This window comes from Hyla sarda, chromosome 6 (assembly GCF_029499605.1).
Source record: "Hyla sarda isolate aHylSar1 chromosome 6, aHylSar1.hap1, whole genome shotgun sequence".
Classification (NCBI taxonomy): Eukaryota; Metazoa; Chordata; class Amphibia; order Anura; family Hylidae; genus Hyla; species Hyla sarda.
Genome location: NC_079194.1, coordinates 195,694,793 through 195,706,942, shown reverse-complemented (window position 1 = coordinate 195,706,942; position 12,150 = coordinate 195,694,793). Strand labels below are relative to the sequence as shown.

The following is a 12,150-nucleotide window of genomic DNA, read 5'->3' as shown; positions in this document are numbered from 1 at the left end:
CAGGTCTGCAAATCCTCTCTATTACCTCAGAATTCCTTAAAAATATTCTTAAAAAATTTATATTCTCTCTTAATCTCCTCACTCAACAGTTAAAAAAGTTCAAAGCTAAAGCTGACAATACCCACTGATGTATATGGTGGTTGTCAGGAGAGAAAATGGTTGGACATGTTGGAGTTAAAGCGCAACTGTCATGGAAATTATACCCCCCCCAGACTAATAACATGATAGTATAGATGATGACACTTGTAATGCAGCTGTACTTTTGACTGCTGTTTATCACTCTTTATCAGCAGGAAAATAGTTTTATCATGCGGTCAGCAACAGTTGGATAGGCGTGGCTGGGGATCGTAATGCCTATCCCCTGTAAGTGAGCACTGTGTGATTGGCTGGGGATCGTAATGCCTATCCCCTGTAAGTGAGCACTGTGTGATTGGCACAGAGGTCCCCACCCCGATGTCCATGATGTGCGGGCCGGTGTGACTCCGCTGAGCCTATACATATAATGTGCACCTTTATGTTATATGAAATCCAGTACTCCTCTTCTTTCTTCTCATGGTGCCGGAGACGCGCTGCTTCTGCTTTCACTACAGGCAGAGAGCTCGCCTTTGGCTCTGCGCAGGCGCACTGATGTAAAGTTTTTTCCAATCTGTGGAAAACGCCATGCGCATGTTCACGCTATTAGCGTACGCTACGCTAATTGCGTAATGTCTGCGTAATGTCGCGCATGCGCAGTAGTTCTAGCGTAGGCCCGTGCATGCGTATGGTTGTCGGGATTCGAACCCGTGACCAGCCACATCCCAGGCGGTAGCCCGGCTTACTAGGCTACTGTCTTCTCTGGACATTCCTCCCTGAAACCTATTATGTAACCTTAGTCTTGCCAAGCCTTGCTCATCACCCTTGATTCCCCACACCTGGTACTTACCTATATAAGTCCAGCCCCTTGCACTCTGGCTTGCTGATTATTGAGCTCCTGAGCCTTAATCAAGCTTCTCCTCATCTGCTGCTCCTGCTACCACTGAAGTCCACTGCTGACCAGGAATTGCCTACCGACTACTCTTCTGCTTTGTCCCTACTTACTGAACTGCTACCACCGTTGCCATTTGGAATGTCTGACCACGCTTACTGCCGCCTGCCCTGACCCACCGCCTGCCTACCGACTACGCCTCTGCCAGACCTCCTGCACTTACTACCTGCCTGCGGTCCTTGCCACTGGGCTCCACTCCTACCTCCAGCCAGCGGTCCTCTGACTCAGGTGAGCCTGTAGGATTGTTACAATGGTGTTTTTCACAGATTGGAAAATACTTTACATCACAGGTATTTTCCAATCTGTGAAAAGTGCCATACGCATGCACGAGTCTACGCTATTAGCGTAGACCTAGCGTAGGCTACGTTAGTAGCGTAAACCGGCGCATGCGCAGTAGTAAAATTAGCTTATTGGAAAATACTTTAGAAGATCATAGGCTTACGTTAATAGCGTAGCCGTGGAAATTAGCGTGGCGTAGTTAGTGGGTAACGTAGTGTAGCCTTAGGCTTACCATAGATTTATTTTAGTGTAGTGTACCTAGCGTAGGTTTTAATTTAGCGTAGTTTAGGATTAATAGGGAAAGGAGGTAGGGTATAGGTTTTGAAGAGACTACAACTCCCAGCATGCCAAGGCATGCTGGGAGTTGTAGTTTAGTTTAGCTTATATTACATTGAAGGGACCACAACTCTCAGCATGCCCAGACAGCTAAAGGCTTTCCAGACATGCTGGGAGTTGTAGTTTTACACAGGTATAGAGTAGTTAATGTAGTGTTAGCGCAATTTTAGCGTAGTTAGTGTAGCGTTAGCGCAATTTTAACGTATTTAGTGTAGCTTAGTGTTAGCGCAGTTTTAGCGTATTTAGTGTAGTGTTAGCGCAGTTTTAGCGTATTTAGTGTAGTGTAGCGTTAGCGCAGTTTTAGTGTATTTAGTGTAGGTTAGTGTTAGCGCAGTTTTAGCGTATTTAGTGTAGTGTTGTGTTAGCATAGTTTTAGTGTAACTTACTGTTAGCACAGTTTTAGCGTATTTAGCATAGCTAAGTGTTAGCGCAGGTTTAGCGTGTTTAGCGTAGCGTAGTGTAAGTGCAGTTTTAGCATAGCTTAGTGTTAGCGTAGTTTTAGCATATTTAGCGTAGCTTAGTGTTAGCGCAGGTTTAGCGTATTTAGCGTAGCTTAGTGTTAGCGCAGGTTTAGCGTATTTAGCGTAGCGTAGTGTTAGTGCAGTTTTAGCATAGCTTAGTGTTAGCGCAATTTTAGCGTATTTAGCATAGCTTAGTGTTAGCACAGTTTTTTAGCGCATTTAGCGTAGCATACTGTTAGCGCAGTCTTAGAGTAGTAGGTGCAGCGTAGTATTAGCGTAGTGTTAGTGCAGTTTTAGCATAGTTAGCGTAGTTGTACGCATGTGTAGTCAGCTAACTTAGTTTTACAGGCAGATAAAGCGTAGTTTAGAGAGTGTAGCTTAGCTTAGTTCTAAAGTGGGCTAAAACTCCCAGCATGCCTAGAGAGCCAGAGGCCGTCCGGGCAGGATGGAAGTTGTAGTTTTGCAAAAGTAGCAGAGGCACTTGCGCTCTGCTACATTAAAGTAACAGAGGCCATTGGGCTCTGCTACGTTAACATAGCAGAGGAGAGTACGTCCTTGTACGTTAAAGTAGCAGAGGCAGTTGCGCTCTGCTACATTAATGTAGTATTCAGCCCTCTGTATAGATGGCTGGATACAGTGATCAGAAGGCCACTTACCCACCTCCGTTCCTGCTCCGTCACTGGACGTGTAGCATCGCAGGAAGATGACAGAGCTGGAACGGGGGTGGTAAGTTAGGCTCTCCAGGGGGAAGATCCCCCAAAAATGTACTAACCCATTTTTTGTGTTTTTCTTCTCGTTTCAGATACGTGAATGCGGAGGACTACGTCGAATTCGGTGGACTACGACCATGACCTGCATTTGTTCTTTTGTTTTTTTTAATAAAATGGTTAACGAGGGCTGTGGGGGAGTGTTTTTCCTAATAAAAATGTTTTAACTTGTGTGTTTTTTTTAATTTTTATTATTACTTTACAGGCTTAGTAGTGGAAGCCGTCTTGTAGACTGAGTCCATTACTAAGTCTGGGCTTAGCGTTAGCCCCAAAAACAGCTAGTGCAAACCCCCAATTATTACCCCGGTACCCACCGCCACAGGGGTACCGGGAAGAGCCGATACCAACAGGCCCAGAGCGTCAAATATGGCGCTCTTGGGCCTAGGCGGTAACAGGCTGGCGTTATTTAGGCTGGGGAGGGCCCGTAACAATGGTCCTCGCCCACCCTGGTAACGTCAGGCTGTTGCTGTTTGGTTGGTATTTGGCTGAAAATGAAAAGACGGGGAACCACACGTTACCAGGGTGGGTGAGGACCATCGCTACTGGCCCTCCCCAGCCTAAATAACGCCAGCCTGTTACCGCCTAGGCCCAAGAGCGCCATATTTGGCGCTCTGGGCCTGTTGGTATCGGATCTTCAACCAGTTAACCAGTTGGAAGTTGCGGCTTTTGGGGTTCATTTTTTCTTAATATAATTTTGAAGAGTTCTGTTCTGTTGTATGTCACGATTGGTTTTTGTGCAGCATATTCTTTTAAATCCTCATCTCTATAATAAACCAATTATTATATATCGCTTGTCTAATTTTTTGATTCATGGCACTATTTTGGAAAGAAAAAAAAGCATCTATCAGATTGATCTTTCTTTTTAGATTTTTTCTTTAATAGGTATGTTCTCGATAATTTATCTACCTTCGCTTTAGCTAATCCAATGACATCCCTCGGATACCCTCTTTCCAGTAACCTCATAGCAAGTAAACGCTAAAACTGCACTAACACTACGCTACGCTAAATACGCTAAACCTGCGCTAACACTAAATACGCTAAAACAGCGTTAACACAACACTACACTAAATACGCTAAAACTGCGCTAACACTACACTAAATACACTAAATACGCTAAAACTGCACTAACACTACACTACACTAAATATGCTAAAACTGCGCTTACACTACACTACACTAAATACGCTAAAACTGCGCTAACACTAAGCTACACTAAATACGCTAAAACTGCGCTAACACTACACTACACTAAATATGCTAAAACTGCGCTAACACTACACTAAATACGCTAAAACTGCGCTAACACTAAGCTACACTAAAAACACTAAAACTGTGCTAACACTACACTATACTAAATACGCTAAAACTGCGCTAACACTAAGCTACACTAAATACGTTAAAATTGCGCTAATGCTACACTAACTACGCTAAAATTGCGCTAACACTACACTAACTACTCTATACCTGTGTAAAACTACAACTCCCAGCATGCCTGGAAAGCCTTTAGCTGTCTGGGCATGCTGAGAGTTGTGGTCCCTTCAATGTAATATAAGCTAAACTACAACTCCCAGCATGCCTTGGCATGCTGGGTGTTGTAGTCTCTTCAAAACCTATACCCTACCTCCTTTCCCTATTAATCCTAAACTACGCTAAATTAAAACCTACGCTAGGTACACTACACTAATATAAATATATGGTAAGCCTAAGGCTACACTACGCTACCCACTAACTACGCTACGCTAATTTCCACGGCTACGCTAAGAGATAAGCTATTAACGTAAGCCTATGATCTTCTAAAGTATTTTCCAATAAGCTAAATTTACTACTGCGCATGCGCAGGTTTACGCTACTAACGTAGCCTACGCTACTAACGTAGCCTATGCTAGGTCTACGCTAATAGCGTAGACTCGTGCATGAGTATGGAACTTCTCACAGATTGGAAAATACTTCATACATCACAGGTATTTTCCAATCTGTGAAAAACACCATCCGCATGCGCGATTCTACGCTAGAACTACTGCGCATGCGCGACATTACGCAGACATAACGCAATTAGCGTAGCGTACGCTAATAGCGTGAACTCGCGCATGTGTGCCAATCACACAGTGGTCCAGTGCTCACTTACAGGGGATAGGCGTGGCGGAGGTGGGGCATTACGATCCCCAGCCACCCCTATCCAACTCTTGCTGACCGCACGATAAAACTATTTTACTGCTGATAAAAAGTGATAAACAGCAGCCAAAAGTACAGCTGCATTACAAGTGTCATCATCTATACTATCATGTTATTAGTCTGGGGGGTATAATTTCCATGACAGTTGCGCTTTAACATGCCTGATCCTTCTGTTCTCAGAAAGATATTCTGCCCCCCAGAAATGTCTGGCAGCAGCTTTCTACCCTCTTCCCATTCAGATTACATGCCTGTTAGGCTAAGCCTAGCAATTCATGTGTATTTAGGGATTAAAGGGGTATTCCAGGCAAAACCTTTTTTATATATATATCAACTGGCTATGGAAAGTTAAACAGATTTGTAAATTACTTCTATTAAAAAAATCTTAATCCTTCCAATAGTTATTAGCTTCTTAAGTTTTCTGTCTAACTGCTCAATGATAATGTCACGTCCCGGGAACTGTGCATGATGGGAGAATATCCCCATAGGAACTGCACAGCTCCCGGGACGTGAGTCATCAGAGAGCAGTTAGACAGAAAACAACAACTCAACTTCAGAAGCTAATAACTATTGGAAGGATTAAGATTTCTTAATAGAAGTAATTTACAAATCTGTTTAACTTTCCGGAGCCAGTTGATAAGTAAAAAAAAGTTTTGGCCTGGAATACCCCTTTAAGAGAACAAGCTTTTGGCCTATGTTAATGTTTGTACAGTTTCTCACATAAGCAAGTAAAACCCTTCCATTTTGGTAAATATTTTGGTGAATTTTTTTTATGTGAAAAGACCTTCAGAACGGGACTTGGCAGGTGGCATACACTACATTCATTTCAAAGGGAGCTCCGGAGTTGGCAGAGTACAGCACTCTAGTTTCTTCTGTGCTCTCACAGAGAATGAATGGAGCGTGTGCCGTCTGCAGACTTTAAAGGGGTACGCCGGTGGAAAACATTTTTTTTTTTTTAAATCAACTAATGCCAGAAAGTTAAACAGATTTGTAAATTACTTCTATTAAAAAAATCTTAATCCTTCCAGTACTTATTAGCTGCTGAATAATACAGAGGATTTTTTTTTTCTTTTTGGAACACAATGTTTTCTGCTGACATCACCAACACAGTGCTCCTGCTGACATCTCTGTCCATTTTAGGAACTGTCCAGAGCAGCATAGGTTTGCTATGGGGATTTGCTCCTACTCTGGATAGTTCTTAAAATGGACAGAGAAGTCAGCAGAGAGCAGTGTGCTCGTGATGTCAGCAGAGAGCTCTGTGTTCCAAAAAGAAAAGAATTTCCTATGCAGTATTCAGCAGCTAATAAGTACTGGAATGATTAAGATTTTGTAACAGAAGTAATTTACAAATCTGTTTAACTTTCTGGCACCAGTTGATTTAAAAAATAAATAAAAAGTTTTTCACCGGAGTACCCCTTTAAGTTTGTGCTGTAATTATATAGAAACACTTTAAAGAAGCACTCCAGGATTTTTTATTTCTTATATAGTGCACGCAGCTTAAGAATTATGGATGCCACTGTGCTATTGCTTTGAAATCCAGGCGCTGCTCGTGTGGTCATCAGAAGCGGGGAAAGAAGGCTTGTAGTAAACCTTTGATCAATATAAAACTTTATTTCTTCAAAATAAAAATAATAAAGGTGTGGATGATGCGTTTCGAGGGGGGCTCCCCTCTTCCTCAGATCATTTTGAAGAAATAAAGTTTTATATTGATCAAAGGTTTACTACAAGCCTTCTGTCCCCACTTCTGATGACCACACGAGCAGCGCCTGGATTTCAAAGGTCTTTTTCTCTGCATTTGGATACCTTCTTCTGGATGAGCTTCCTGTTTGCTTCCTGGGACCCTCTGGCTCAGCAGCTCTGTGGATTTCAGTGAGTACCCCAGTACGGGGTGATATGCGCTTATTTTAATACTATCTGGTGAGCACCCACCTTTATGACCTGTGGGTGTCCCCCCACATTATTCCTTTCCTCATATCTAAAGGGTATCACGCTAGGCGCCGTTTTTCCTTTTTTTTTTTCTTTGTTGTCTTTTGCATATGAAGGCTCTGTGCCTCTGCAAACCGCTGATCAGCAGGGTGTCTACCTGATACTAATAACTTATTCTGAGGATAAAATCCAAGGAAAAGATAGATCCAGCTCAATAGGATATGATAAAAAACTGGATACTTCTAGAGCGACATACACACAGGTAGTAAACGCTGACATGTTTTGAGCCTCTCGGGGCTCTTAAACTTGGCATAAATAAATATGATATATTAAAATCTTATAAACACCCGGTTAGGGGGTCACATGACAGTAGTTACAAACAAACAATAAAACATGGTGCAGGATCAGAATGGAATTTATTCAGATGTCAATGTAACATGGTGCTGGATTAAAGCAGGATCTGTTCAAACATCAATACGAATGAGCTATGTCACACGGTCTCAATCTATTCACATTGACATTATTGCAGGTGTCAAAGTACTTATTCTATAAATAGAAAAAGACCACAAATATAAAGAAATATAATAAAGAATAAAAAACCTATTGTAGTAATAAGTCAAAATTAAATATTGCCTAGAATTCATGACCAAGGGCTATCTTGTTTCCAGCATGAACATCCAATAGGATTCTCTGCAGGATAGGGGATAAGTATTTGATCGTGGGGGGTCCGACCCCCCATGAACTCCTGAATGGGGCCACGGCTCTGCCGCGGCTCTCCCATGCAAGAAGCATGCCGGCCAAAGCATGACACCACAGCCGACACGCCTCCTCTATGTAGTTCTATGGGAGAGGCGGGGAGGCAGTATTCGTGTCTCTCTGCCTCTCCCATAGAACTGTATGGGGAGGGGGTGTAACGGTCCACCTCTCTAGGTCGACGCTATGAGCGTTAGCGCTCTAAGTGAGTCAAACACTTATTTCTATCCTGTGGACATGCGTTCCTCAAGTTCCCCCTCCCGTAGGCTTGCATTGAGGGGCGGAGCGTGACGTCACACGGGGCGGGGCGTGATGTCACACGCCGCCGGCCCTGCGGTCGACCGTAATCAGATCCGGAGCGAACACGCTTCGGGGACTGATTACAAACGGGGTGCCGCGTGCATGATCGCAGGCGTCCCCAGCTGCGGGACTCCCGCGATCAGGCATCTTATCCCCTATCCTTTGAATAGGGGACAAGATGTGTAAGCACTGGAGTACCCCTTTAATTACCCAACAGAAAAAACTAGTAATATTCAAAACAGGAATTTTTATAGTGAAAAAAATAAAAGATTACCACCATTTGTTACCTCATATAGCAAACAATTTTCACAGATAAGAAACATCATGAAAAAATATTTGCAGATTTTAGAACATGACCACACTCTCAGAGAGATGACTAGTAATGGTCTCCAAGTGGTATCTAGAAGGGGTCCCTCCCTTGGTTCGGTTCTGTCACCCAGTTTATTTGAACAACATAAAAATAATAAAAATTATTTAAAAATTCGAAATTGTGGCAGAATTTTCAAGGAAACTGGAAGTGCGGACATGCTAGATGTATCGCCTGCAATCATATGGAGATCTCTACAGATTTCCATTCCTGTGTCACTGGTAAGATCTATAAAATTAACAGTTATATCAATTGTACCACGTCATCAGTAGTTACTAATGTAGGACAATTAGAAAACACATTTCAGACGCCAAAATAAATCAGTTTAATTCATCAGCCCTATCCAAACATACATGGGGGAGACACCACATGGGGGAGACACCCCAGACTGTACATGGGGGAGACACCACAGACTTAAGAATAAAAGGAATAGAAAGAGTTTTTAAGAATACAAGAGGAGGTGATTTAAGGCGCAAACTATTAAATCCAGAATCCTATTGGATGTTCATGCTGGAAACAAGATACACGAATTCTAGGCAAGATTACATTTTTTTACTTATTAATACAATAGCTTTTTTATGCTTTATTTATATTTGTGGTATTTTTTTATTTATAAAATAAGTACTGTGACACCTGCAATAATGTCTATGTGAATAGACTGAGACCGTGTGACATAGCTCATTCGTATTGATGTTTGTACATCACCATGTTACATTGACATCTAAACAGATTCCGTTCTGATCCAGCACCATGTTTTATTGTTTGTTAGTAACTATTGTCATGTGCCCCTAGCCGGGTGTATATAAGATTTTAATTTAAGAGCCCTGAGAGGTTTGAAACGCATCAGCGTTTACTGCTTGTGTGTATGTCGCTCTAGAAGTTCTGGATAAAGTATCCTGTTTTATAGCATATCCTAGTAAGCTGGATCTATCTTTTCCTTTGATTGTACTCTCAAGCCAAAGATGCTGTGGACTTTTCCATGCTCCGGGATTCAGGTGGCGGAGGCGAGAGCTGACTGCCCTACTTTGATTATTCTGAGGCCATAAAAAAGTCCCAAAAAATTCTTTCAAATGTAGAGATAAATTCAGATCAAATTTTTAATGGAAACATGTCAGTACTTTTATACTGCCTAAATCACGAGTCATCAGGACATTCACTGCTGGCTTCTCCCTGCTCTGTTGACCTTGATTGATAGATCTCTCCATATACCCAAAGGAGAAGTGTATATATCTATGAAGGCTGGTGGGGAGAGGCTCCTGAGGAATGCCCTGATGACTAGTAATACAGGCAGTGACAAGTTCCCTTTCAGTCCCATCCATAGACTGGCACTTAGTAAGCAGGAACCAACACATGCTATATTAGAAGTCTGTGAGGGCTCAGCTATTTTAGCAATATTTATACTGTCCAGCATACAATTTTACCCAAATATACTACTTTGTTTTAAAACACAAGCCGAATTACAACAAAAGGCAAAAGACAATATTATGTCTTAAGTATGCAGGAAGCACTAGCTAAAACATAATAATCAAAAAGAGCACAGTTGTTAAGAAGAAAAAAAAGCCCAGGCGGCGATCTAAATCCTCTGTGTGACAATCAGCTTAATAAAATAACTTTAATTAATTTAAAATGTCAAGTTCTCCATTTGTATAATCAAAATAAATCTAAATGAATTGCTCTGGGGTATGTAAAGATATAGCCATGCATTAAGTCCTACTGACTGTGGACCTACACTGCAATAACTTCTTACTGTATATCCTTTCTTTCTATAGAGAAAGTAACAAATCTCCTTTATGATTTAGATCCAGGTCTACAGCGGTTTTCAAACAGACCATAAAAATTATAACATTGAAACTGTATAAACAAGCAGAACAGTGTTTTTACTGTAAAACATGAATGTAGTGTAAATATTTGTCTTTCCCTTCTCTCGGCATCCATAATGAGAGCAGAAAATTCATGCCATATGTTTAGATCGCAATGAGAAAAAGAAAGGATTTCAACAATTCATCCACATGAATGTCTGTAAAGCTGCGGCTACAAAGTCCAGATCCATTTTTTGCCATTATTAACTATTTCTGTGCTAATACCTCTGCTCCACCATTTTACTGCTATGCCCTCAATAGGTTGCAGTCAGTGACAATATATATATCAGTGTAAGGGGTGGTTCAGTGCTGCTTTCCCATCCCATCTTCCTTCCAGTGGTAAAGATTTTTGGCTATTCAGATTTGGGTCCCAGAGCAGTTCCACAGGTTGTTCTTTAAATGAATGGACACAATATTTTCTCTTCTGACAAGTTATAGAAAGATTTCAGAAGACATTTGAGATGGCCTGAGATTGTAAAATGTGGTCAAGCTGCACTTCAAAGTTTTGTGCATTTTTAGATACAGTGGACCTCTTTCAAAGTAAACAGTTTTTCTGAGCATACACATTCTTTAAAGGAAAACTGTCTGATATTTTCTCCCACACTATCCACATGTACTGGTGGATAGTGCGGGAGACGCTGATTAAAACGAGCCCTACCTTGGTCTGATCCGCGACGCTGTTCGCCCGCAATTGTAGTTTTAATCTCTGTGTATATCCGGCTGTAACTGGCAAAGGCGGTGCTTCTGCGGGCTAACTGACACTAACGTCAGCGCCGCTCATGAATATTCATCCCTCCCTCTGGTTAGCGAAGAGAGGGAGAACAGGAGGGATGAATATTCATGAGCGGCGCTGACGTCAGTGTCAGTTAGCCCGCAGAAGCACCGCCTTTGCAAGTTACAGCCGGATATACACAGAGATTAAAACTAAAAGTGCGGGCGAACGGCGGCGCGGATCAGACCAAGGTAGGGCTCGTTTTAATCAGCGTCTCCTGCGCTATCCACCAATACCGGTGGATAGTGCGGGAGAAAAATGTGACAGTTTTCCTTTAATATTGGATAGTGCTTTCATTTTAAATTAGGTGGATTTTTTATTAAAGATTTTAAATGTTTAGGTTTTAAAATGCAAACTCCCAAGAATCCCCCTCCCAACACACAGACAAATTTGGCACATCATCTATGTAACAAATACAGAAAGTACCCGTATATTATTCAGTACCTAAGGCGTCGAAAGACAACATATGCAGGCATCATAGTCCAGCAGCGTAGAGATAAATAGGGTGTGCAGATCAGACACACAGTATCCATAGCTAGAGTGCAAAAAAATTGAGTGACATGTTTAAATAGGTGAGTGGCATGGTAACAGCTCACATTTATCCCAAACAACAGATTACTTAGAAAAATAGCCAAATGTGTAAATGACTAACATAGCGTTAAGAATGATTCCTCTGCATAGCCAAAAAAAAGTAGCATGTCATCTGTGTATTTTCCCTTCCTATTGCAATGAAAAAACCCTCACTCCACTAACTGCCATAATGCATACTGCCAACAGTTTAATAGCTATCACGAAGAGGAGGGGAGACAGGCAGGGACCCTGCCATGTGCTCATTGCAGCAAGAATTCCCCAATACTATCCTGTTGACCCTAGGTGTATCATAGTGTAGTTTAATACAGGTGGTAAAGGTCTCTCTAACTCCCATATAAAACAGAACCGCCATGAGATACATGCATTCCACGCTGCCAAATGCCTTCGCTGTGTCCATAAGGTACACCACCTTTTATCCGGGATCGTCAGCAGGCAGTTGTACATTTATGTATAATCATTAGATTTATGTTTTCCATCATATATCCGGTCTGGTCTGGGTAAATTAATGTAAAGATTATTCGGGAGAGATGCATAGCCAATGCTTTC

At 41.9% G+C, this 12,150-nt stretch overlaps 1 protein-coding gene across 14 annotated transcripts in view; it reads right to left on the bottom strand.

Annotated features, from left to right (window-relative positions):
• The window catches only part of WWOX (WW domain containing oxidoreductase), a 1,139,839-nt gene that overhangs the window by 1,000,136 nt on the left and 127,553 nt on the right, over positions 1-12,150 (bottom strand). The window contains exon 7 of one of the 14 annotated variants that reach the window (XM_056526126.1): positions 7,411-7,508. The exons of 12 other annotated variants lie outside the window; for them this stretch is intronic. In XM_056526126.1, the coding sequence (XP_056382101.1) occupies positions 7,434-7,508 (75 nt within the window). In that variant the 3' untranslated portion in view covers positions 7,411-7,433. Of the gene's footprint in view, positions 1-7,410; positions 7,509-11,460; positions 11,549-12,150 lie in introns of those variants that run through there. One more of the 14 variants, XM_056526129.1, reaches the window with a different exon arrangement.